The following is a 27,340-nucleotide window of genomic DNA, read 5'->3' on the forward strand; positions in this document are numbered from 1 at the left end:
GGGCCTGCTTGCTGCCTCCTGCTGCTCCGGCTGCACACAGTCACCTGGCGACCACTCCATGCCACTCTGTTTAGAGCTGAAGTCAGAAGGTTGGGCCCGTTGGGGATCTGAGCCACGGATGAGAAAAGAGGACAGAAAGCAGTGTCTGGTCAGCACTTTACAGTTTACAAAGCACTTGCCCTCCGGCTGGATCATTTGATCCTTAAAACCACACAGTGCAGGGGGCCCGGCAGGCATGATCCTCCCCTTTTATAGCGGAAACAGCGGCTCCGAGAGGTGTGCCGAGCCTGTGTGGCTGCGTCTACATTCAAATCTAAGAACAGCTGGCTCCAGGGCCAGCGCTCCTGCCACGGGCCCAGGAGTTGCTTGGAAAGCGGTAGCCCTGGACCAAGACCCTGTAGTCTGAGACAAGCCGCTTAACTGCTCTGGGCTTGAGTCAGCAGCTCTGACAAACACAGAGGCTGGCATAGAAAACCTGGAAGATCCCTTTCAACCGGACCGACTGGCTGTCTTCATGCTGGGGGAACTCGAGGCCACCAGACATGCCAGGGTGAACTCGGGAGGCTTAGTGACAGCCCCGGACCCTCGACTCCACCCAGAGCCCCGGGGAAATACACCTGGCCAGAGAGCCCTTTACTCGTGCCTGAAAGCCATGATGACCCATCTGGGAAGAAAAAAATCTGATTTAGAGAGGGGGAAATCCTCAGGCATCACTGGTCACCAGCAGGGCGGCGCCACCTCCCAGCAGTTCCCTGCCCCTGGGCCCAATTGTCCTCCCAGGCACTACCCTCGGGCCCTTCTACTGTGGTATCTACAGAAGATTTTAGATTGAACAGATCTCCCTTCTCCCTCTGATTTGCTGTGTGTCCCCAGGGGCTGACTGCACCAAAGCGGCCACTCGGCAGGCAGGAGCGGGCTGTGTGTGTGGCATGAATCAGAAACAGAATGATTCATCTCTCCGTGGCTTTTATGTCCACCGGGCTCTGCTGAGTGGGGTCATCACTTCCCAGAGGGACCCGTTCTCCTCCTCCCAGCATCACTTTTCCCTTGGAAAGCTAACTTTGGTTTCTGCATTTTGTAATCACGGAAGACTCAAAAGAACTTTTTTTTTAAGGAAAAAAAAAAAAAAAGCCCGGCCGGCGTGGCTCAGTGGTTGAGCATCAATCAGCCCATGAACCAGGAGGTCATGGTCCCATTCCCAGCCAGGGCACATGCCCGGGTTTTGGGCCTGACACCCAGTGTGGGGCATGCAGGAGGCAGCCAATCAAGGATCCTCTCTCATCATTGATATTTCTCTCTCCCTCTCCCTTCCTCTCTGAAATCAATAGAAATATATTCAACAACAACAACAACAAAAAACCTGTCCTGTCCTAGAGGTCACCCATGTATGTCAGGCTCTTGGCTGGGTGGAAGGACAGAGGGAGGCTCGGGTGAACACTAAACTCGGGGGAGCACGCCTGACTTTGGGGGGCCTGGTTGTATTCCCAGCTCTGCGGAGCAGGAGGAGGCTGGGCTCCCCAGGGTTTGCACCTTGACCTAGAGGTCACTTCCTTTAGTTTCTTTTGGTTCCTTTCACCTTTTGGCTCAATATGCAGATGAAGGAGAGGAGCCTAAGGAACACAATGTCTTCAGCTGCCATGTGGATTATTCTAGAATTAGGCCGCTGCTGTCAATTTTATTTGATGGCCCCAGTTGGATCTCCAAGTCATACCTGTAATTTGGTGCACTCCATGTACTACCGTCTGTCTGAGAAATCCTATAATTATGTTTTAAGGGACAGAGTTTTAAGGAATAGCTAAATAAATGCAGCTAAATTTAGAGCACTGCCTCTTTGCCGAGCGATGTGGCGGGAGGTAGAGATATGAGCAGTGGCTGGTAGAAGGAGAATATTGTTGCTATCCAAAAGGTGGCAGCAGAAATTACCTCAATTAACTTAACAAGAAGCCCGTCCTCTCACCAGCCCGCCCGGGAGCCCTGGCACACACCTCGTCCCTCTTCTGCCAGAATCCCGGCTCCCCCGCCACGCTGCCCCCAGCCCCATCTGCTGCTCCCGACTGAGGCTGGAGCCTGGGACGCAGCCCGTCCTGCCTCCTCCCCAGAGCCTGCAGCTCCGCTTCCCCAGGAGCCGGGTCAGGAGTCCACCCCCGGAGGAACCTCAGCACAGATCCCTGCTTGACAGGGGTGCCCGGGAGAAAAGCAAGGCCTGTCTGCCCTGTACCAAGTCCATGAAAAGTGAGGGAGGTTGCCTACCAGCCCCTGAGGGTGAGACCTGGGGAGGGACTCGATAGATCCCTCACCTCTGCTCATCCACGCTCTTTATTTCTGAGGATCTCCTCTGTGCTGGGTGTTTGTGAACGGCTTAGAGCAAGCATGTCAAACTCCAAGGCTAACAGGAGCCAAATAAAGGAGGCATGTGGCCCACGGGTCGAGAGTTTGACATGCTTGGCTTAGTCTGGGTTCACCATTTATTTGGTTCTAGCTGTGTGCTGCATACCCTTCTAGGTTCTGGGTTTACAGCAGTGAGCAAAGCAAAAGTCTCTGCCTGCATGTAGCTGACATTCCAGGGTGGGTAAGACGATCAACAAGATCAACTGGGGGAAAGAGGTGCTTGGTTAGATGGTGATGCGTGCGAAGGAGAAAGACAAGGCAGAATGAAGGGGAGAGGAGTGACAGAGGCGGCGATGCTGCTTGTTGAAATGGGGACAGGAGAAGATACTGGGCTCAGGGGAGCGAGGGTGCAGTGGGATTGGAAATTCAGCGTTGCAGACGTTGACTTGGAGATGCAGGGGTGGGGGCTGGGGGGTAATCCAAGTATCTTGAGGCATTTGATTATCTCGCTCTGAAGTTCATGAGAGAGACAGGGCTGGAGCGAGAAATCGGGAAGTCATTAATAAATGGATGGTAACTGATGCCCCGCCATGCTGAGATCACTGGGGGGAGATCTGTCAGTCCGCATGGTGCCCCCATCTGGCGGAAGCTCGCCCAGCCTCAGCCTCAGATTAAGCCCCGGGTAATATGCTGCCTTTTGAAAACAAACAAACACACAAACACAAACAAACAAACGCTTCAGTTCCTGATGACTCAAGTGGCATGTGTCTGGCCCTGATTGTGCAGACAGTTTCACAGGAAGTTGCCAACACAATGAACCATCTGAAGCCTCTAATGAAGCAATTACAGTATGTGGAATGAACAATCAATCAGCTGTAAACTCGGGGGTGAGAATTTACAGGCTCACGGCGATTCCATCCAAGAGGAACTTACTGGAGATACCGTGGGCACCTCTGCCCCTCCCACAACACACAGGAAGGAAACAGTTCCCGCAAAAAGACTCCCTCCACCCGCCAATCGGTGCTGCTCTCAAAAGTGTCCTGGAATCACCAAGAAAATCGTTCACGTTTTGGAAAGTTGTGGTTAATAAAGACCTAAATCTCCCCAGGTAATACATTTCCCATTTGATTCCTGAATCTGCAACAGCCGTGCTAAGGGAGATGTCCATGCTATGGCTATGATTATAGTATTATTTTTTCCCATTGCTCTGTGGCGGTTCTGAACATGGATTACCTCTAATTCTTATAATCAGCCTGCGGGATAGGTTTTATTAGGCTTAATTTGTAATGAGGAGAGAGAGACTCGAAGCTGAAATCATCTGTCTCGTGTCTCAGCGCTCCGAGGCGGCACAGCTGGGTCCACCCGGGTCTGTCTGAGACCAGAGCCGCCACCTCCCCGGCCCGCACCTCCCATCGGGTCTGAACACCGTGAGTGGCCTCCCCTCTGTTCAGCCATTCTTTGGAGTGTGATGTTAGGAGGTTCTTATTGAAATCTCCACACCGTCCAAGGCTGACTTTCTAAAGCCACCCACAGGAGAGACGTAGGATGTGGGAAGGGTCACCAGCCCTCTTCATTAGTCTCCCTTCCAGTTTCTGCAACCTTGTCCCACGTGACACAGAGGGGGAGCCGCTGCTGACCACCTTCTTAGCAGCCACCGCCTCCCTTCCCCGACTTCTTCACCAGAGCTCACTTCCCAGTGTGGAGGCTGAAAAGATCAGAAACTCACTCCCCCAGAAGGGAACACTGAGACTGGGTTTGGGAGCCGGGGGATGAGGCGATGGGGGTGGTGAAGATGTCTGTGTGGTACCTAGGAATCCAGCTGTTGCCTCCACTCCCTGCAGGCAAATTATTTAAACTCTCCGGGGCCTCGGTTTCTTCTCTAAAACGGGGCTGACCACACTTATCACAGGGGTGTTTTTTAAAGAAAATTGGATCAAGCATATAAGCACCCAGCGTAGAGCTGGGCACAGAGAAGTTACATAATCCATGGGTGTTCTTATTTTTATGACTATTACTGCAATGGGGCTGCTAGTCACTGAGTTTTATTTTGTTTTAAGGTGTGAGGTTCATGCATGGTTTAGGCAAAGGGGCATTCATCATCATCATGAAAGTATATAATGCCACCCTAAAAACAGCAACAAGCAAGCAGTACTCCTGTGTGTGCGAGTCTATTCACTGACTTCATTTGCTGGGGTCAGGGCAAAACATCACCCCAACCACAGGGGCCAGCATCTGTCTCAGGAAAGGAAGCCCCTTCCCTTGGTAACAATGATTAGATACATGAATTATTTAGTCCTTCTGTCAAGAAGCTTACAGCCACTGTGAAACCCTAAGATATAGGGTTAGACTTTTAAATTTAACAGGGTCAGCATGATGGGTAACAGGTATGAAGCTTTTGGAGTAACGGCTTTAATGAAGGAACAAAGTTGGGAGGCTCTTGAGATGTGACTAATGGGGTATTTACAATTTTTTTAAATTTATTTTTCAATGATGGTTGACATACAATATGTTCGTTTCAGGTGGACAGCATAGTGGTTAGACATCTCTGTGCCTTATGAAGTGATCCCCAGGAAGTCTGGCGCCCATGTGACAAGCTGGGTATTCGTCAAAGCAGAGGGTCTCGGACTTGGGCATGTTTGGAACCATCTTGACTGTGTGACAAGCAGGCAGTTGTATCAAACATCTCAACACCCCCAAGGCAGGCCTGTCTCTCACGGTGCTGCACGTGCCATGCCCATCGGCAGCACCCAGCCCTCCTTTAGGTGAGAGACCGAAACTCAGATGTGGCTCCATCTGAATGAGCTTGTGTGACTCCGGGAGGGACGCACTGAGCCGTGTACTGGTGTGTGCCTGAAACCAAAAGTAAAACTAGCTTAGACCAGAGGGAATGGCTGGACCTTAACGGTGGGGGAGACAGCTTTCATACAGTGAAGGAGGGGGGACAGAAAACACAGCAGACAGGGACTGCGACCCCTGGACATAGCTGGAGGTTCTCTCCCCCCCACCCCGATCCCCCCCGCCCGCCCATTTCTCAGAATCCCTTGTATATACCTCTGTTATATTTCCACTACATATGCTGTACTTTGCTTCCATGTTCCCCTCCCCAACCCCTCATCAAAGATCGTGGACTTCCTGCGTTCAGAAGCACTGCCATATCTTCCTGGGTGTCCCCAGGATCCAACAACACAGGGGTTGGCCTCTTGATGGGAATTCAGTAATTGTGGCGTGAATAACAAGAAGATGCTTAAGACAAGAAAGGGTCAGAATAAAGAAGTACATTTCATTTCTTCTGGAACTGGGAGATCAAATATCAAATAGTGTGAAGTATACTGATGTAAAACCTTCCTGGATAGAAAAAAAAAAAAAGTTGACTTCTCATTCTCCCCAGAATTCCCTTCAACAAATGCGGCCGAACACCTGGGAACTGGAGACCTGCCGCTGCATCATCTGTTTGATGTCAGAGTGGAAACCCCAGACCGAGTCCCTCGCCTGCAGTCACCCAGGTGGAGCACAGACAAGGTAATAGCAACAGCTCGTCCCGGTGCCGACACTGCCCCCGGAACCCCGAGAGCGGTATCCCTCCCTTCAGTCCTCTGTGGCAGGACAGATGGCACTTACAAGCCAGCCTAGCGCCTGGGAGGTGTTTCACACGCTACCAATTAGGACGCGTTTCCTCCTCCGTGTCCATCACTCGCACCTGCAGGACAACCAGGAGCCTCGCCAGGAGCGCCTTCCATCTGATCGCCCCCTGCTCCACTGGGGCATCTTGCTACAGTTCAACAAGGTTTCAGAACGTGAGAGTTGCACCCGAGCTGGAAACTTCCTGCGACACTCATGGAGATCCCAGCAAATATAGGGTGTCCCCCCAAAAGGTATGCGCACACTTTGAATAATTATAAAGGCAGTATTTATTAAAATGCATTTCATTTTCAAAATTGAGCTGTCAGCTGTTACAGTGTGTATATATATATATTAGGACACTTTTTTTGTTGTTAATCCTCACCCGAAGATATTTTTTCTTTTCTTTTCTTTTTTTCTTTTTTTTAGAGAGAGTGGAAAGGAGGGAGGGAGAGAGAGAGAAAAAGGGAGAGAGGGAGAGAGAGAGACATCGATGGGAGAGAAACACATGGATAGGTTGCCTCTTGCACTCACCCCAATGGGGGCCTGGGAATTGAACCTGCAACCCTTCAGGGCAGCGGCTGATGCTCTAACTACTAAGCACACTGGCCACGGCCCCAGCAGATATTTCTATTTTTTCATACCATTGACAATTGCTGTGACCCTACTAGGTACCTTCAGGCTCTACCCTTGAGGAACTGAGTCTAGTGGGACAAATAGATTAGTAAACAGCTAATTACAGTTCACTGTGAACGTGCTGGAAGTAGAGACACTGAGGCACTGATGAGCAGAGAGGGAAAAGCTCACTAATTGTTGAGAAGAAGCCATGTGTCAGTCCACATTTACATAAAATTAGAAACTCGCAGTTTTATAGGGCGATACAGTTTTCAACACATTTGCACAGTTATCTGATTTTATTCCCCCACTACCTTTATGTAGAAACTAGAGGCCCAGTGCATGAATTCATACATGGGTGGGGTCCCTCGGCCTGGCCAGCAATGGGGGCCGATCAGGGCCAGCTGGCCAGAAGGAGGGCCTGTGGGAGGTTGGCTATGGGAGCACACTGAACACCAGGAGGCAGCTCCTGTGTTGAGCGTCTGCCCCCTGGTGGTCAGTGTGCATCATAGCGACCAGTTGACCAGTTGGTTGTTCAGTCGCTTGGGCTTTTGTATATATAGATTACTCTTCTTTTTTACAGTTTAAGGAATTAAGGCTCCGTTAGGTTAAGAGATTTGCTCAAAACGACCCAAAAATGGAAGAGCAAAACTCCAAACTAGGTTTTTGGATTCCAGAGTTTATTTTGAACTTATTCTTAGCTTCGAGCAAAACTTAATAAAATAACAAAACCAAAAAAATACCCCTGGTGAAGGCACGGAGCAGCCTTCCCTGGGCGTCACATACCACAGCTTACACACCTGAAACCACCAACAGGCCTTGTGATGTCTCTTAGACGGCTGCCCTGGAGGCTTCCAGAAGCTCCACGGAATTGCCCCACCCATTGGTGGGTCGATTTTCACGATTCTCAGGTCCTTAACTTCTGGGGGAGTCTGAAGCCACTGCACTGATTGGCAGAGTCTCCATCGGGTCCCCTAAATCCAGGGAAGGCCCGGAGAGGCAAGTGCCCGCTAGTTTTAGTTTCTTTTGAGGAAGTTGGACTCAAGTTGACAAATTTGGTGATTACCAAGCACGAGACGGAGGTTTGGAAGCCAAACCTCTACAGGTGGCAACACTCTACACTCCCTGTACCCTGACCTGTCAGTAGCACAGCTGTCCCTGCTTTAAAAATAACGTTTATTCTGATTGGCTCTGTTTCTAGTAAAAACAACATTTATCCCGATTGGCTCCGTTCCTAGCTCCTCGAAGCCCCGTGGAACCCAGCCTGAACAAGAAAACGGCCCCTCAGTGGCTCCCACATCGTGTGACATAACCACGGCTTCCGCATGGCAGTCATTCCAGCAACAGCTGCTTAATGATTGATCCAACCCATCCATTCAGGTGGGTGGTTCAGCCCTCTCCCCTGGACCACTGGGGCCAGGGAAGGGACTGTCACTTCTGACCTCTGACTGGGAAAGGAACAGGGTCCCCACTCATCAGTGAAATGAGGAATGTCTCCCTCTGCCCACAGGAAGTAGAGCTGACTCGGCTGTGACAAGGGTTTGCATAAGGACTCTGGTCAGTGACTCTCAAAGTGTGGGCTCCTGGACAGCAGCAGCACCCCGAAACTTGTTAGACGGGCAAATACTTGGGCCCCACCCAGAACTGCTGAATCAGAAATGCCAGTGTTGGACGGCAGCACCGATGTGTAAACAAGCCTTCCAGGTGACTCGGAAGCACGCTAAAGCTCGGGACCACTGCTTTAGACCCGGGCGCGGCTTCTGACGTGGGTACCAAGCTTTTGTTCCTTCGTGGACTCAGGCATCTGCCTGTTTTCCTCCGCGGATCTGACTGGGAACCGGAGGAACTTCATTGGAAGCAGTAGGCCCATCCCAGATCATCCTTTTAGGTAAGTCTGCTCTTAAAAAGATCAGCCTCAAAGAAGCCTATGATAGGTGGGTGCTTCAACAGTAATTGTGACTAACACTTGCACTACTTCAGATCCGTGATCTCATTCTGCCCACACTGTAGCCCTGGAAAGGAAGCTGTTTTCAAGATGAGGAAAAAGACTCAGGCAAGTTCATTCACTGGCCCCGGGTCACATATCTAGGAGTGGCAGAGCTAGTGGCCTCAGAACTATGCCAGGGATATGGGCATAGCGGGACAATCTAGGAGGACTTCTCCCACCACTGACCTGTAATTATTGTATTACAAACACCTCAGCCGATCACCTCTCTCTGCTAAAGAAAGGGGTCTCTTTGACTTGGGGAAATTCTCAGGAATGGCTCTTCCTTAAGGAGCCTCTCATTATAAATACAGTTTCACACACATCTCCCATCAGCTCCATGGCTTTGTAACAAAGACAGCGACAGATGAGTGTGTGAGCTAAGCCGGGGGGTCGCTCAAGCAGCTACTAAACCAGCGTCTCAGGTTTAGACACAAATGGAACCATTAACCTTCGTGAGTTCTTGTGAAATGAGAGGCTATTTTAAAGATACTCCTGAGCCCTCTCTTTACTTTTATCCCAGTATTTCTGATCCCATCTAAATTTCCCCTCCCATAAAATCCCATCTCATTTTTGCTCTTTTACTAACCTCGCCTGGTTCCAAGGACTGTTCTTCAACTACATTCAGCCTCATCTCCTCTTTTCTCCTCTCCTGTCTTCTCCTCTCTCCCTCTCCCTCCCCCTGTCTCTCCCCTTGTCTCTGTCCCTCCCTTCCCCTGTCCCTTCCCCTCCCTCTCTCCCCCTCCCTCTCTCTCTCCCTCTCCCCCTCCCCCTCCCTCTCCCTCTCCCTCTCCCCCTCCCCCTCCCTCTCCCTGTCCCTCTCCCTCTCCCTCTTTCTCTCCCTCTCCCTTTCTCCTTTTCCTCTCTCCTTTTCCCTCTCTCCTCTCTTACCCAGCATAAATTCACTGCTCTCTTCTTTGCTCCTGCTCCTGAACTATGATGGCTCCCAAATGAAAGTGCTTCACCATGCTCTGAAGAAGCTTCATTTCAGATCTGTGCATTCACCTGCTAAAAGGGCTCTCAAGCCTTCCTGCCAAGACTTCCACTGCCTCCTCCTTCCCTCGCTCTGTTCCCACACGCTGTTCCTTTCCTCTGGCCTCCTCCTTCTGCAGATCCCACTCATCATCAGTAGATGGTCTTGTATCCTAGGTCACAGAAAATAATGGCCACTAAACCGGAACTTCCTCAACTCCCTGCCTCTCTGTGACCTAACTGGTCTAAATCTTTACCATTGATACAGACTGAATGTGTCTCCCCAACATTCACAGGTTGAACCCCAGCGTGGTTGTATTTAGAGATAGGGCATACAAGGAAGTGGTTGAAGTTAAATGAGGTCATAGAGTAGGGCACTGGTGCATTGGGATTTGTGTCTGGTCTCCCTCGGGGCCCGGACACACTGAGGAAAGGCCCTGTGAGGACACAGAGAGAAGTGAGCCGCTGCCAGCCAGGAAGAAAGCTCTCCACAGTCTTCTGCTAGTGCCTTCCTTCCCAAAGTCACAACTGCATTGCAGGCAGGAGCTGGGGGTCGGGCTGGGTTGGAAGGTTGATGCATGAGCCTGGAATTGGCACAGAGGGAGTAAGGTGAGTTGAATATTTATTGGCATTAATTAGGATGTCTGATGAATTCGTTTCATAATTCGGAGGGCCTGCCCTGAAGACTTGAAGTCTGTAAGCTACAACTTCCTTTTAGTTGACTACAGTTGTATAGCAAAGCACCACCAAACTTAGTGGGATTAAAACAGAAAACGTATAGATTCATATAAGTCTTCATAATGGGCTGCACTCAGCTGGGCAATTAATTCTACTGGCCTGACTGGAGGCCACTCATGTGGCTGCTTGTGTTGGTGGGCCAGTGGGGGCTGGGCTCAGTTGGGATTCTGGGATGGCTGTGCCTCCTCTCTTTCCATATAATCTCAAGACCTCTCTTTCCACATGGCTTGCTCATAGGTTTTCCCCACAATGGTGCCAGACTTCTAACATGGGGCTCAGAACTCCTAAAAGCACAAAAGTTGAAGCTGACAGGTCTTCTTAAGGCGTATGCCCTTTTAGGCTTAGTCCTCTGTAGTCTGTTGCTTAAAGCATGTCACAGGGGCTAAACAGAGTGTGGTTCCTTGAGGGCTACCGCAGTCACAGAAGACTACAGATGTTTGGCATCTATCAATCAACACAGGGGGAAGGACTTTCCAGTAGAACTGTCCACACCTGCTTCTGAGACTCTTTCTCTTGATATCCCTTAACCTTTCCAAACCCATCTTCTGGGCCCTATAGCTACTGAGATGTAAGAGAGCCCTACTCTTGTTTGTGCTGCTCTCTCTTTCAGGTGACTTTGCATATCTTTTTAGAGTTCTCGCCCTTCCTGTGGCTTAGCCTCCCATGTCTGGGTTTCAGAACCAGAACAGATTTGAGCTCTGCCTGTTTTCAGTGGTATTTAGAAGGCTACAGGTATCTGGCAAACAAGGGTAAGATTTTGCGTAAACTCAAGCCTTTTCCATATTCCACACACACATACCTTCACCTTTATACTGGACCCCGGGAACCTTCTATCTTTCCTGCGCAGTTAGGGCAATATAAGCTCATCGCCTCAAGGGAGGCAGGCCACAGCCAAACAAAAGAGAACAAAGGCATCAATTCTCAGTCTTGAGTTTCAAAAGAGCCTCTGCAAAGTCCTGGCGAAAAACAAAACAAACCCCACAAAAACCCAGGTTGATAGGAAAAAGTTTTTGTTTCAAAAGCATGGCTTTTCCTGTGCCAGAGCCAGCTGCCATGCTATTGGCAGTAGGTTTGGGGAGATTGCAGGATAATATATTAAGAATATTTGAAATATAAAGAAATATACAAAGTTTAAAAATATATTGAGAGTTTTAAAGCGGATGGTCTAGTTCTGCTGAGCCTGAGGGGACTCCAGGGGCTGAGCGGAGGGGCTGATGGGAGAGGGCCCCCGGGGAAGCCAGAGTTGCAGTGAGTGTTCCTCAGAAGGGACCCTGAACGTGGCTCAGCTTCACAAATGTTGCAGGTCGGTGCTCCGCAAGTAAACGGTGAGATGAAGTTTGGGTGCAAAATGCTGGTGAATAATTAACACCTAAGAAAGGAAGGGAAAGAAAGCAGAATTGGGTGAGGGAGGAGATGGATTGGGATGCAAGCCTGACAGAGCCTGGGCCAGTAGGAAACTGGAGTAAATATTACCACCAAAGTTGTTCTGTGTTGGTTGGAATGGCTGGACATTTACATCCACCTAAGTCCGTTATTGGATACACACAGCTCTGGGAAGGGCAAGGTGGCTTTCTGCATCTGGGAGGAGCTGACAGCTGGAGACCATCTGCACTCGCTCCCGGCAGCTGGGCACCAGGACTTCTGTGAAGAGGGATCTGGGTAGCTCTGTGGCTGCGTGTCTATCACACTAATCCTCTCCGCCCAGATGAGCTTAATCCAGGGCCAGGAGAGGACAAAGCACTTGGATAGGTTTGGAAAGCCTGCAGAAAGGACCTGAACAGAACTTTCCAGGTGCGACCCACGGTGGACTAGAGAAGAAATGGCAGCAGGGTCCATGGAGCATCCACGATGGACCATTCTGTTGTGTGTGACCCCAGACTGTCATGGAAGAGTATCTGGAACCCTCCTGTGGTCCCAAAAGGGTCCAGCAATGGTTGATAGAGGGTCAGGCATGGATCATTTGGATCAATTGACACCTGGGATTGGTGGTGGGGTGGGGTCCATCTCACCTGATAAAAGTGGGGTTAACCAAAGACCACAAAAAAAACCAAGTTCTTCTTAGATTTTAGCAAGGACAGATGACAGCTTTAAACCAGCTCCTATAAAGGCCTTTCCCACCCCACTACCTCCATCAGTTTAGATAAATCTCGGGTAGTGAGCAGAAGGAAGGCATAGAGAAAATCCACATTGGCTGAGTTTAAACTTGAGGAGACAGAAAACAAACCTTAAATGATTGAGTGTATCCAGAATTAAATAGATTGCATTTTCTGTCACCAGACAACATGGTGGTTCCAGACAAATACAAAGTTTAATTATGAGAAAAAGTATTTTTAAAGTTATCCCTTTGGTTCACTTGAGTCATAGATTGGAAATTCATGGTATCCTATATAATATTCCTATATAATAAAAGGGTAATATGCAAATAGACTGAACGGCAGAACAACTGAACAACCAACCAAAGATAATATGCTAATGATATACTAAGGCTGCTCAACCACTCGCTATGATGTGCACTGTCCACCGGGGGGCAGACAGTCAACTGGTTGACTAGTCGCTATGACGTGCACTGACCACCAGGGGGCAGATTCTCCAACCAGTAGGTTAGCTTGCTGCTGGGGTCTGGCCAATCGGGACTGAGCAAGATGGGCCGGACACACCCTGGAGCCCTCCCACAGTCCCTCCCCGGCCCGATCGTGCACCAGTGGGGTTCCTCAGCCTGGCCTGCTCCCTCTTGCAATCCGGGATCCCTCGGGGGATGTTGGCGGAGAGCCGGTTTCAGCCTGCTCCCGCAGGCCACTCCCCTTGGGAGGGCGCCAGGCACAGGGCTTATGGCTGGCGAGCACTGCTTCGGCAGTGCGAGCCTCTCCCAATTGGGACTGATTGGGTGCGAATCCACAGCAGGCACAGTGGGGCTGGGATGAGTGGGAGCAGCAGGTAGGAGCTGCAGGCGGCGTTTTACTGTGGGTTTTGGCCCCATCCCTGCAGGCCACCCAGAGGGACTCTACCCGTGCATGAATTTGTGCACCAGGCCTCTAGTGCAGTGGTCGGCAAACTGCGGCTCGCAAGCCACATGCAGCCCTTTGGCTCCTTTGAGTGTGGCTCAACGTTAGAACCACTTCTTCAAAATAGACTTGCCCAGGCCAAAAACCGACTTCTGCGCATGGGCCACGAAGTTTCAATCGCATTCTATGTGCGCGCCCACTCGTGGTATTTTGTGGAAGAGCCACACTCAAGGGGCCAAAGAGCTGTATGTGGCTCTCGAGTCGCGGTTTGCCGACCACTGCTCTAGTGAAATAATAAAAGAAGTAATGATCACTTCATTCAGCAGAGGTAGAAAGGTAAACCAATGAAGAGTTCCAAGCTTGCTCTTGGTCAGCTGGGGTACTATCTTACAACCCAGACACTCAGACACTGCTGATGTAGTCCATAATAGGTGCTGATTTCTGAAACGCTACTTGAATCAAGACCTGAAAGTATTTATGTTTTTGCAATGTTTTAGCTGTTAATTTAAGAAGACAACCAGATATCATTCTGACCCCAGTACAAAGAATAGAGAAAGCAGGGACATGGGCTAGGGGACTGGCCTTATAAAATTCTAAGCAACGAATATTGGCCTCTTGCACTTGGGTGATGGTGGTAAAGAGGGAGGATATGCAGGAAATTGGGATGTCTTTGGAAGGTAGAGTTAAGATTTGCTGATGAACCAAATGTGTGTGAAGGTTAGGGAATGACTTCTAGTTTTTGGCTTAAGCAACTGGGTGTCGTGGTGACATTTAATAAAAGAGAAGATCAGAAGAGAAAACAGTTTTGTGGGGAGAGGGTGGAAAGCACGAGATTTATTGTGGCCAAACTGAGTTTCTGATGCTATTAAGTACCACAAGGCTCTGTCTCTTGACATCTAGTCTGAAGCCTGGTGAAGAGGATGGGACTGGAGATATTAATGTGAGAATCATGAGCATAAAGACAGCATTTAAAGCCACAGGACTGGATGAGGTCATTTACCAAGTTGCTGAATGTGGGAAGAGCGAATCCAGTGGGCGACAGGACCAAGGGTATGGTAAGATTATTACTGATTTTTATTTTCTTCTTTATTGTTTTCTATATATTTCCAAGGTGTTCACAATGGAAATATATTAGTTTTATAATCAGAAAACAAGTCAAATCATAATAAATGTGCTGCTGCCACTCAGACACACACACACCTACACAGCTTCCCTACTCCTTTTCTCGGGAAGAGCATTTCGCCTAGGTTGGGCCTTAAAAATATTAATGTTTATTTAATTGGGAATCTTAGAGACAGCATTTGCATGAACATCAACATCCCTCTTCTGCAGTGCAAATGAGCCACTCGTGCTCGGAGCTCTCACCCAGCCTGCCTCTCACTCCTGATTGAACCTGTGCCTAATTACGTGTTGCTCCTTGAGTTCTGGAGTGTGTAATAGCGATGTTTATTTGCCACAGTTGACAGTGAGGACTAAGTCATTTTCCTCTTCTTTTTTTTCCTTTTTAAAGTGAAGGAGAGAGTCACTCCGCCTGTCATGCCACTAACAAGCGCGTTGATGGGGTTGTGTGGCTCTGGTTAGTGAGAGCCGGGGCAGAGATCCAGACATCTCGGGCTATGCTGTCAGAAGTCCTAGCGAGAGAGAGTGCCCACAAGTCATTTGGAACGACTTTCAGAGAGTGGCAAAGGGCCGCGTGGCCCGAACATTTATTCATTCAACTAGCATTCACTCTGTCCCTCCGGTGCCCCTGGCCCTACTCTGAGCAGAGACAGAGGTAAACGGGACCCTGTGTAGGCTCTCAAGGAATTAGAAGTCTAGTGATTCCACCTGAGTTCAGTTTGTCAAGGGGCGTGGTGAGGGAAGTGCGGGGCAGTGTGGGGGGAATCTGGTTCAGCGTCAAGGATCCCTGGACAGGACAATAATAGCTAACATTGATCAAACTGTCGGGCACAGTTCTTCATGCTTTACAGGGATTAACTCATTTCTTCCTTCCAACAACCTATGAGGTAAGTACCAAGATTGTGCTCATTTTATGGGGTGAAAAAACCGAGGCACAAAGTGGTGAAATCTGAGCTGAGTATTTAAGGGCAAAGAGGAGCTAGCCAGGTTGGGGGTGGGGGGAAATGTTCAAGCAATTAGAGCAGCTTGTGGAAAGGCGGGGGGTTCAATAGAGCTTGAATAGTTGGGCAGCCACAGGGTATACTTTATGGTGGAGGAGGTTTGGGACAGGGGCCTAGGAGGATGGAACTAGAAGCGCTGAAAGGTTTTCAGAAAGGGAGCTGCAGAATCAAATTTGTCTCCATTCTGGCTGCCTCGTGTGAGTCTGGTTGGACAGGACATGGTTGTAGAGGGTTTGATAAATAATGAAAGCTAAGTTACAGCCCCTGAGTGAGGTGGATTCATGGGGTGTTTCAAAGTGGATGACTGGACCTGGGGACCTGTTGCAGGTGAGGGGCTGGTGTGGGGAAGGTGTCAGGGCCGGAGCCCAGGTTTCTCCTTGGCTGACTGGGGAAGTGTAGTGTTTCCCAGAGACTGGGAGCCCCGGGGGCGGAGCAGGCCCCTGTAGACAGATGGTGCTTGGGATTTGCTCTCTGAGGTGCCTGAGCTGGGTCTCGGGGGAACAGGAGAAAACAATGCCCAAGCAAACCAGCAGAAAGGCAGTGACAACATGGATGGAGACCTGAACCCAAGAGCAAACAAACCAACCCACAAACTCTTAATCTCCCTCTTACCGACAGTCTGCATGTTCAGTATCTTCCTTTAAACGTAAGGGGAGAGAGATGCTGAAACATTCTTACAAGCCAGGGATGGCAAATAGAAATTAGTTGGATAGCACTTGTTATTAGTGTTTTAATGTCTTTAATGGTACTGACATTTTATGTCTTTTTTTACTCTATTTTAAGAAAAATTGAACATATATATTCATGAGACCTTTCATAGGTTTACTACTGATGTTTTTCCCTTCTCCCCCCAAGCCTCTGTAAGATCTTAATTTCCCCAAATCCAAAGTCTCCCAGTCTTCTGGCAATTTTCCAAAGCCCATTCTTTGAGGCAGGGAAGGTGCTGCTTTACTTATGAGCACCCTGTTCCGTGGATAAAGGAGACTCAGAGAGGTTAAGTGACTTTCCCATGGTCCTCCTGAGAGTCAGTCGTGGAGCTGGTGTTGTAAGATAGACTCATCAGAGTCTACAGGCCCAGATTACCACCTGCCCTCCCCACCTCCCTGAGAAGCAAGTTGGGTTCATTAGGGGACACAGGCTTGGGGAGAAGGGCTGTCATTCCTTGACTGTCTCCAAGGAGAGACTCTGGTTCTTGAAAATGAATGAGGGCTGATTGGGTCGTAAGGCAGACAAGAGAAGTGGCACCGCTCTAGAGTCAAGGAAGTGGTCTGAGACGGGGAGACATGGACACCACCTGCAAAGTCTTGACTCGCTTGCACATGGCTGGAGAAGTTTACTGTTAACCTTTCTGAGCAAGAGGACTGCTGAGGAGTGGAAGCATCAGGTTGGGAAGGACCAGGTTGTGCCTAGATCAGTGAGAGCCCAGCCCTCCTACTTTATGGGTGGACTTCCCCAGTGGAACAACTCCTAGGAGTGCCAGGCCACACACTCACTTTTATTCATCATTGCACCAAGTAAGTGTTCAGCACCTACATAAGGGGGACTGCCGGTTGTGGAGCCGATATCTAGCCTCCCATTTCCTCCTTCCTAATGGAACCCAGATTTCCCCACAGCCCATTCCTATCCCAGATGGGATTCATGATTGGCCTAAAACAATCAGATGATAGTGATCACCTGGCAGAGGCCCAGGGCTGTATGTGTGGGCCAACCTAAGGTGACCCAATCAGGTTACAAGGTCGCTTTTACAGACTGTGTTTAGGGGAGAAGTTCTGCTTCTCTTCTAGATGTGAACAAGAAAGCACGCAGCGCCGAGGCTCTAGGACACGTAGAGCATTTAGCCAGTGCCTCTCCCATAGCCAGTGCTCAACGGATAGTAACTGGCCTCATCATCGTTTCAGTTTTTTAAGTCTTTATCGTTGCAGTTTGTTTAATCCTTCAGTGACTTGGAAGCCTGGGTTAAAGGTTCTCAAAGTGTGATGTAGAAGCCAATTAGGAGCTTCCAGCATCTTCGCTAATCATAAACAAGAGTCCTGTAGTACCTGTATTGTTTAAACCACGGCAGTGACTATATATATGTCTGTTTCTGGCTAGACTTAAATTAATAAATTAGTTCATGGAAACCAGGCATCTACTCGTGTCAGTCGCCAAAGCATGGCCATCGATGGCATGGGGAAGCCTCTTTCCTGGCAGTCACAGTTAGGACTTTAAGAGTGCCCCCTGAACACCTGCAGAGAAGCTTTTTGCAGAGGAATGCGTACGTTTCTGGAAGACTGGAAGATAATTGAACTGATGAAATTAAGATTCATGGACCAGTGATCCCTGCTCATCTGATACTGAAGGCTTTGAACATGTGAGCACCAGCTTGACCCAGCTGAGCTACCGATGAAATAATGTTACCCTTGGGCCACGCCTCATTTCAGAAATCGACACGGGTGCGCCCCTGCCTCGCCTCTCAGTCAGTCCTACTCTGGGCCAGGTGTGCTCATAGGTGTGACATATCACGGGAAGCCCCTGTCTTCAAGAAGCATGCATTCCCCACTGCGGCCCCCCGCTGGTCCAGATTCTGCCTTATCTCAGTGCATCTTCACAGTAGATACTATTCTCCGTTTAATGAAGAAACTGAGGCAGAGAAAGAATAAGTAGCCTGTCCAAGGGCTTAAAGCAAACTGAAGACGACTGGTCATTCAAACCGAGTTCTCTTTGAGCCCAGAGCCCATCCTGGGAGCTGAATATCTTCTGTTGCTACACATTTTGTCTGAAGAAACCAAGTCCTTTACATTTTTGCAGGGCCCAGCAAGAGAAAAATCAGTAAGTGTAGATTCAGTGGCCACATATCAAGTGCCTACCACGGGCCAGACATGTCACATTCTCTCTAATCTATATTTTAACTGAAGACCCCATTGTCCCTTCTCTGCAGATGAGGAAACAAAGGTGCCAGGTCCTTAAAGAGTTAACTGCAGCGAGAGCATCATGATGGACCAGACCAGTTGGGCACAGACCGTGGGAGAGGCACTATGCTGACTGCTTTACATGTTTAATCCTCGTAATGTGCATGACTAGGTAACTTTTATCCTCAGTTACACAGATGAGGAAACTGAGATGCAGGGAGGTTATGTTACTCGCCCAAGGCCACCCAGCGAGTGGAGGAGTCAGAATTTGAACTGAGGCAGCCTGGGTGCAGACCCTGCCTTTCACTAGCTGTTATACCCACACGCCATCTACACACACGAAATGGAATGAAAGCTCAGTCATGCTATTCCTGTTCCTTGACCTTCCTCCTGCTCCACGGTGCCTCCAACAGTCTGGCATCTGGTTGACATCGGAAAGCCCATTGGGATAGTCTCTTCCCTGATCCAAATCTGAGAAGGCAGTGGGTGACTGTAGGCCAGACCCACATGATTTCCATAAGGTTTTCCTCTCTTTGCCCTTGGATGCCCCCTCCTCCCTTTTTTGGTCTCGATGACCGTTCCTTAAGCAGCATCTCTCTCTCCTTCCAAAATGCCCAGCAGCCTTCAGGCTGGTGGCCCATCAGGGACAGAAGGACACACAGAGGCAGGCTTCCCACTTGATGGGCCACCGGTGCTGGAGTCTGGGGAAGTGTGGATGGGCGGGGCCTGTAGCTGCAGTCTTCCAATCAGCCTCAGGGAAAGGTCAGGATTGCCGCCCGGTGACTTCACTCTTAACTGGATTTCAGAGGCACTGGCTGCCCTGCTCCTCTCCAAACAGTGCGGTTAAGCTGCTGCCGCTTAGCCAGAGGCTGTGTTCCAGCCGCATCGTGAGGCATTGTGAGGTGGCTTCTGGAAATCATGCACGCAGTCAGCTAAACGGAACCACGCTGCTTCATTAATGGGAGCAAGCTCAAGAGAGAAACTGAATAAAAACAAGGCAAGTTTGCTTTCCACTCCTAATTCAAAAAGCCAGATAGTTAAGTAGGCGGAGAAAGGAAGTGTCCCTTCTGATTCCAAGAGCTGTGTCTCTCTTTCCATATTTTTCTTTATTAGGTGGTGGCGGAGTGTGTGCGTGTGGGAGGGGGAGTGTTGTGAGGGAGGTCCTAACCAAAAATTATTGCCCTGAACCCTTTGAATAAGCGATTTGTGTCACATGGAGACCATAATAATAACTAATTGTTTTCAGTTGTGCTCAGCTTCTGCATCCCCTCCACTCAGTTCCCATCTGCAGGGCTCTCAGCAACTCCAGATCTGACCCCCTGCTGACTCACCCCCACCTCTCACTTTGGATTTCACCTCAAGGTGGGGGGGCAGGGTCATCAGCATGAACTCCATCCACCCCAGGCATCTTCCACCTGCAAATGCACCTGGAGAGCACTTCCCTTTCCTCTTCCCCTGGGGGTGGGGTAGGGGTGGAGAGGGACCTCGTCACCTGCACAGCCATTGCTCTGTGGTGCCCTGGACCCACTGTGGCTTCGCCTGTCAGTTGCCCTGACGCGGCATGCTCCTCCTCTCCAGTGTAACGAACGTGTCCACATCACTGGCGTTCTACAGAAGGCTTCCCTCCACCTGCCTCTCAGGCTACCATCCCCCAGCCTTGCCTGCTTCTTTCCACATCTTGACAGTCATCTTACCCCACTTGTCACAGCCACATGTCTCCACCGCCATCAGGGCCAATTCTGGCTTCCTCTCCGCTGCCCCCCTCCCTCCCCGCTTCCACTGTGCAGCTGGTCACCACTGACGCCCAATCTTAAGACCCAGTGGCCCTCCCCATCCCTTTCCTATTCACGGGGCAAGAGAGGAGGAGGGTGGCCAAAGCGAGCTCATAGGGAGGACGGTGGTGTTCAGTTCTCTACATTTCTTCAGAGAGAGAGAGAACCTAGAGTTTCAAAGACATTTTTCATCTACCAAACTGCATATTTTTACTTAGATATTTAAAAAAGCAATCTCAAGCTCCGAAAGAAAATGTAGCATCGATGCCAAAGCAGATCACTAACACTTGGTATCAACAGGAATATATTTGAATTTAAAAGGCTAGCTGCATCTGACAGCAGTCTCAGCTGCAGCAAGTCGAGCAGAGCAGGAGCGGGGGTGGGGAGAGGAGTCCTCAGTAAACCTTTATGAAGACATGGCACAGGTGATAAGCAGGGTGACCGTTCCCATCATGTGACATGTAGGAAGTCAGGGAAGGCTTCACATCAAAACTTATATTTGGTTCCTGGCCGGTAGCTCAGTGGTTAGAGCGTCAGCCTGTGGACTGAAGGGTCATGGGTTCGATTCACAGTCAAGGGTACATACTTGGGTGGCAGGCTCCCCGGCCCTGGTGGGACCGAATAGGGGAGGCAACCAATCAATGTGTCTCATGTTGATGTCTCTCTCTCCCCCTCCTCCCTCCCTTCTACTCTATAGAAATCAATGGGGAAAAAATATCCTGAGGTGAAGATTTAAAAAAAGTTATATTTAGGCTGAGTCTTAAAGGGGAGCTAACTTCTGGTGAAGAAAAGTGGTTTCACACTGAGGCAGAGGGAACGGCATTCGCAGAGCAGGGCATTTGGAAAAGAACATTTTCAGATGAGCACGATACTTCGAAGCGTCTTATGGTCTCCTGGGATCCAGTCCCCATCACTCCCCTGACCCTGAAATACAGATAGCTGCAAGGAAAGGACTGTATCTTAGCGTAATTTTTGTTAAGCTAAGGCCTAAAGGCTCACCCTGTGTATGAGGAACCAATTTCTCACATGCCTCCGGAAATCAAAGGTGTGCTTTTAGACGGACAGAGGAAAGGCATTCAGTCAAGGTCATCTTCCCGCAGGGTTGTCAGCATCACACCGAGGTGGGGGCAACGCCTCACAACAGGAAGCTCAGGGCCCAGCAAGCTCGTGTCTTCATGGGAGTCATTTCTCCCAGGGTGCATCTCTGCCCTCACTAGCTACGGGAAGACAGGTGTCGCGTCTCATTCGTTACACAGTGGAGAGCAGCAAATAGTTGCTCAAAAATGCTGGTTAAGTACATGGGTAATGGGACCAGCACCCTGTGCTTTCTAAAGAACAGGGGGTTTCTATCTCCCCTCCTGTTTCCACCGTGTAAGTTCCCGAACGTGGTGGAGGTTGTCAGTTCATGTTCTTCCTGGGCACACAGGTAGACAAGACCACACTTTCTCGTGGGTAGGTGGGCTGTGGGACCAGGTCTAGCCCATGAAGCAAGACACGAAGTGATGGGTGCTGCTTCCTGGATGAGGTATTTGAGTGGGTAGACCACCTGCAAGCTCTCAGCAATGACCCTGGGATTCACTAGTTGAGATGGTAGCATCTTTGGATATAGGTGGAGGAGCTTGGATCCCTGAATTGCCAGATAAAAGGGAGCCCCCCCACTTACCCTCACTGGGAATATAGAAGAATTAAATGAACCTCTTGTGCTAAGGTTTTGCTTTGCTGCAGCCCTACCTTGACTAATATATACATCCCACTTCCTCTTCGTAAGACAGCGAGGGAGTATGGATTACACATGAACTCAATAAAAACATGGCTCACTTTTTGATGGAGGCAATGAGAATAGGTGTGCTTTACAACAGACAAGTCCATTGTCACCTTCACTTCTTTAGAAAAATATACAGAAGAAACTTCTCAACCTGCAGTTCCAGAAAAGGTGGCGTATCCCTTGACCATTTGATAAGAAGTTACTAAGATTATGAGTCTTAGTTGATCACTTTTTGCCTTGCTAACCAGGAAGCTCAGAGCCAAATATAACCTCATGGAATGCGTTTTGCCAATTCCCTTTTATCAATCACTTTGCTCCTCAGTCATTTCCCTGGCGTCCTGATTTATCTGTTTTCTCTCATTGTGTTTTATATGCTCTTATAAGTAAAACTTTCTTTTGTGAAGGCGAGAAGATGAGGATGAGAACCAAACTTTTGGATGAACTCAGAACAAGTGATCCACGAGCCACTGTCTCCTAACACTGAAGGCCGACAGGGTAAGTCAGCTCCGAGTCGAACAATCGGTGTTGTTGATGTTGACTTACTCTTTTTCTAGGTTTCATGACTATTAATTTTTCCTTTGCTTTCTAACAGCGTAGCTCACAAAGTTAATGAGGATAATTGCTGGTGCTGGATGTACAGTAAGAGAGCTTGTGGCAGTGGGTGTAACTTGCCGTTAGTTTAAAATAGTTGTGCTCATGGATTCAGGGTCCCCAGATGACATTAATCATGGGCACTTCCTTCTGAACTGTCATACACACTGATTCACAATTTTGATGGAAAACATTCCCTCCATAACATTCCCCAGCTGATGATACATTACCTGATGCAAAAATAGGAACATTTTAAAATCGCAGCTCACACCTCACCTTAGTTTTACCTTTGCTTTCCAGACCTGTGTAGATTCAGTGGCAATGCAACATCCTTTCTACATTTTTTCTGCCAACATATCTATCAATGATCTACAACAGATGCACATAGACACATGTGAAAAAAATTCTTTATTAATTTCTCACATTTTATTACAAAATGTATGTTGCAAACAACTTGAATAACCTACTTGTGTGTTTTTTGTTGTTTTTTTTTTTTAAACCCTTGGCTTCAAGAACTCAGGATCTCCCTATCTTTCATCAAGTATTGGGAAACACTGATTATTGGAGTCAATAGGTTCTCATTTTGCTATTTACTTTCTTCTCTCAAGCTCTGAAAAAAATGTCCTCTGTATAAATTAAACAAAACAAAAATGTTGTAAAGTCTATGTCATTACAGTCAACAGAATTATAATAATGCATCCAAAATGTGCGGCCACAAAATATCAGGTATATGTTTGAAAAAAAGAAAGAAATGACATTCTAGCCTTGTTACAAGGATAATGGTCCCATATTTTTATTAACAGGTTAGCAAAACAAAATCCAATGGATTACAATATTTACATGTTATTTGAAAAATAAAGTAGTGATAAAAGCATGTCACAATTATTTTCTTTCTTTTTTTTTCTCCTTTTTCTCTCTTTTCCTTTTTTTTCTTTTTTGTTTGTTTTTTGGTAACCATTAGAAACACCCAATCCAGGTATGGAACTGTTTTAATGCATTTGAAATGAGGCCAATTAAAAACAAATATGGACAAGAAACAAAATCTCTGTTTAGATAGTTCACACTTTCCCCATTTTCTGGTTTCCACATGATGGCCCTCATCCCTAAAAAAAAAAAAAAAATTTAAAATAAATGCCCTACCAAAAAAAAAAATATCTTAACAGCAAGAAAATAAAGGAAGAACATGCTTTTCAAGTAAGCACTTATTCCACAAATGCAGTATCTTTCCATGGATTTTATTTGAAGCTATGTGGGACACTGTCATCTCCGCAATTCCCTTCCCTTTCTTCCCTCCCCCTCCCCCAACCCTTCCAAGTAAAAAAACAAAACAAAAACAAAAAACATGAAAACCAAAGGACTCACACACTCACACACACTCACACACGAGGACACACACATCCAAGCACGCAAGCTCACAGGCTTCTAAAACCTAGGCTTCAAGGAAAGTTCTTTTCTACTTTTTGTAACAAAAACTCTCTGTTCACAATCAGAACATATTATAAATGTAGACTTAGATTTAGTCTAAGCTGCTCCTTCCTGAAAAAGCTAAGATGGGGAAACAGAGCAGCTGGCAGCTAGATTTAAACAAACAACAAAAAAGTAGTTCTCCAGGTTCCTTGTAGGATGGAAGTATTTCTTGTCCATTCTCACCAAAGGGACGGGGTTCCCTTATCCCCCAAATTAAATGAGGACCCCCGCCCCCCAAATAAAAACACATTGCAAACAAAAGCAAAACACAGATTTGAAATCACGCACAAAAGCCAGCCCACCCTAACAGAAAGTACTTGTGTGAGACGGATAATGTGGTAATTTGACAAGCAACAAAAGGGTGAAGAGGACTTCCTCATCTGGCCCACAAGCTGCATAGCTGTGCCAAAAAGTTTGGTTCTTTAGTTAAATTAAAAAAAAAAAGTTCTTTGTTATTTCCATGTTTAAAATAAAAACATTCCTATTCACACACACAAAAAAACCCTAAATCTCCCCTGCCCCAAATTAAAACAATATCAACACACACACACACACAAAGAAAAACAATTTATATGAAAAACTGAATTGTGCTGTGTTTGTAACACTCAAGCTGATAGAAAAATGAACATGTGGCAAACGGAACTCCACAGTCACCGTAAAATTAGCTTGTGTGAATCTACCAAAGTCTAAATCATAGTTGAACACTAATAAACAGCTTACCTGGAATAAAGGATGACAATTCACAAACAGTTATCTAATAATTAAAGTCTGTTTCTTTTTTTTGTTTTGTTTTTTACTAAAATAATTAAAAAAATCACAGTATTTTAAGAAATAAAACCCACATGGGGATTTTAAGCACAATTTGTGTTCCTTTCTTTAAAACTCTTTTTTTTTTTTTCTCCATTCACCATCTTGCCCAGCAGTTCTCTCTACATTTAACCACGGCGACGACAGGTAGTACTGACAAATGCAGAGAATTCCCTTGGTTAAGTTTGAGGTACTAGGAAACAGGTGACTGTTTTATGCAAAGCAGTTTTTTTCTGTTTTGTTTTGTTTTTGTTTTTTTTTTCCCAAAGCGGCTGCAGTTAGGTCTTGAAAAAAGCTTAAGGTATGAAAACTAGAAAAACGCACGGAAAGTTGTGCGTCAGAAAATGTTGTTCCCCTAAGAAGTCTTCTACTGCCACGGAGCTTGTTTCCACGCACTGTCCACGACCACCACAGGGCACGCCGTGCCCGGGAGGCGCTGCGCGTCCCGCAACGAGCGAAACTTCCACGCTGAAGATCCGGGAGGGAAGGTGTAGTGATGGAAAAGGAGCCACATATTCCAACCATTTAAATAACTTTAATTTACATACTCACTCACACAGGTACCAGTGCTTTGAAAATAGATTGTTCAGTCCGAAAAAGCAGCTTTGTTCTGTCTTCTCTTTTCTGTCCCCCACGTCTCAGCCCCAGCTGGCCCTCCCACTTCGCATCACAGTTCAAGTAAGGTTGTGATCCAGAACTCCACCCCACGCTTATTCCTTCTCGGCCTCTGCGTCCTCCAGGAGAGATCTGTCGGCAGCGACTACGCAGATGGCTACGGTCTCACTCTTGAGGGAAAAGTCTATCCCGAGCGCCTCGTCATCTTCCTTCTCCTCTATGCAGGGCATCTTAACACTGTCCTGCACACTCTCCTGTAGTTGGATCTCTTCTCTGCTCACCTGCTGGGTGTCATTCAACGCCCTGGAGAAACATGGATGGCAGAGACGGGTGAGTGTTTGTTGTTTCTTAGTTAAATGAAAAAAAGACTCACATCCTTAACAAAAGGCCTTGGGGTTTCCTGGGAACAAATGCCACGAAAGGATGACTAAGTTGTGAGTGACTTATCCTTGCTACGCGTTGTGCTTAGGTCAAGTATTCCTGGTACTTGAACCTACAGAAATATCCATTATCATACTATGGGGTTTGATGACATCATGCTTTGATGACATCAGAGTAATATAACGGTTTTATGTTTCCCGCCTCTACTGGGAACCGAGAGAAGTTGTAAGTGGTCAGAGCAAGTATTGTCTTATGCTCAAACTCATCAGCGGAACCCGGAAGCTAGGAGACTGGCTGTGTTTATTAAGACTAAAAGAGCAGCAGCCCCGGTATCAAAGAGTTAATGGACAGGCCCAGAAACAAACCATAGAAATAAACGAAAAGCAAAAACCCGAAGACCGAACCCGCGCCTTGGGAAGCCGAGTTATAGTCTCTGAAGTTTAGACGCTTCAGGTCTCGGGGGTATTTTCTGCTAAAAGGACCAACTCGTAGGCTCTCTATCTGGTAGACTAAGGACAGTTTTATATTCAAGGATCTTACAGGTGTTTTACAGGTGTGCTCCCACCTACCTGGGAGGCAGGCAGAAGCGGGCTCTGTCCCCGAGGCAGAGCACGGAAGGCACCAAGAGGTGCGTGGGAATGTTCCAGGCCACTCGGGGAATGAGTCATCAGAGGCAGGAACAGAAGCCAGATCTTTTGACCCCGGTCCACGCTCTATCAGAGAACGCCACGCTAATGAAAGCTGAAGGGACACTGGCTGGAGAAAGCGCGAAACTTGTACGCGAGGGCTTGAGTGGGATTTGTCATTCGTATCCAAGGTGATTTTTTTCATTAGACTTGTGTCTGGGTGACCATTTAAAAACACCAACAGAAAAGGAGAAACCTAGTTCCTGACCTCTGCCTCTCCTCCCATGCCCGGATATGTGACACCGAGGGGTCTGGGCGTCGGCAGGGGAACCAAAACACAACGAAGAACCTGACCTCCCGACCACCTCCCTCTGGGCAAAGGCGTCTGGGGATGGCTCAACTTACATGCCGTGTCTCAGCACGTGCCGCTCCCACTCGGAGCCCTGGGAAAACGCCCGCCCGCAGAATTCACACGGAAAGCGCTTCTGAGCGTTCACGGCAGCCCCACGGTCAGCAAACCTCATCAGATCTGTGAGGAGGAAGCGGAACAAGCGTTACCTGCGGGCGGCGGGAGAGGTAAGCCAGCGTTTAGGAGACCTCCTTGCCTGCCTTCCCTCCCAGGTCACACCACTTGTGAGAGCAAGTTCCAGATCCCCTGTCCTTTCTCCCACCGGCTTTTCACCCGAGGGCACTTCTGGAGCGGCTCTCAAGGACCGTCCCTGGTTCCTAGGCCCCACGCGAGCCCGTCCCCACCTCCAGCTGCTTCTGTCGCAAACAACCTGGGTCATTCCCACGGCGTCTCAGCAGGTTCCCTATCAGATCTCCCCGCCCGTGATGGTCTAGTAGTGCCTCACCGTTTAGCACTATTCATTTTCTACTTGACACAAGTTTGCTCACTAAAAAGAACATAGGCTCCTGCAAGCATGGCCCAGGTTACACGCAGACCCGGGGTGGGGTTTCGACGCCTTCCAGTGGGAACGCCGTCCTGACTCCCGACGGCGGTCGCGGCCGTCATCAACACCTCATGGGTTGCCCGAAGGCGTGTGCTGGA

At 48.3% G+C, this 27,340-nt stretch overlaps 2 protein-coding genes across 16 annotated transcripts in view; one reads left to right on the forward strand and one right to left on the reverse strand.

Moving 5' to 3' along the window:
- LOC307110611 (U3 small nucleolar RNA-associated protein 14 homolog A-like) overlaps positions 1-22,758 on the forward strand; it is a 173,114-nt gene extending 150,356 nt beyond the window's left edge. Inside the window, exons 5-9 of one of the 4 annotated variants that reach the window (XR_013814458.1) lie at positions 5,717-5,847; positions 7,800-7,941; positions 8,072-8,449; positions 14,158-14,307; positions 22,207-22,758. Coding sequence is in view for 2 of the 4 variants with exons in the window: in XM_079789815.1 (XP_079645941.1) it covers positions 5,717-5,958 (242 nt within the window). In the remaining 2 variants the exon portion in view is untranslated. Of the gene's footprint in view, positions 1-4,847; positions 5,091-5,716; positions 6,069-7,799; positions 8,033-8,071; positions 8,450-14,157; positions 14,308-22,206 lie in introns of those variants that run through there. The other 3 variants (XR_013814459.1, XM_079789816.1, XM_079789815.1) reach the window with 3 other exon arrangements.
- A 254-nt stretch (positions 22,759-23,012) lies between these two features.
- The window catches only part of ZNF462 (zinc finger protein 462), a 136,273-nt gene continuing 131,945 nt past the window's right edge, over positions 23,013-27,340 (reverse strand). For 6 of the 12 annotated variants that reach the window (XM_079789810.1, XM_079789807.1, XM_079789809.1 and 3 more), the window contains 2 exons: positions 26,695-26,818; positions 23,951-25,585 (listed from right to left, as the gene is read on the reverse strand). In XM_079789810.1, coding sequence (XP_079645936.1) covers positions 25,378-25,585; positions 26,695-26,818 — 332 coding nt within the window. In that variant the 3' untranslated portion in view covers positions 23,951-25,377. Of the gene's footprint in view, positions 23,497-23,949; positions 25,586-26,694; positions 26,819-27,340 lie in introns of those variants that run through there. The other 6 variants (XM_079789804.1, XM_079789812.1, XM_079789808.1 and 3 more) reach the window with 3 other exon arrangements.

Source organism: Cnephaeus nilssonii (genome assembly GCF_951640355.1).
Source record: "Cnephaeus nilssonii genome assembly, chromosome: 14".
In the NCBI taxonomy this organism is placed as follows: domain Eukaryota; kingdom Metazoa; phylum Chordata; class Mammalia; order Chiroptera; family Vespertilionidae; genus Cnephaeus; species Cnephaeus nilssonii.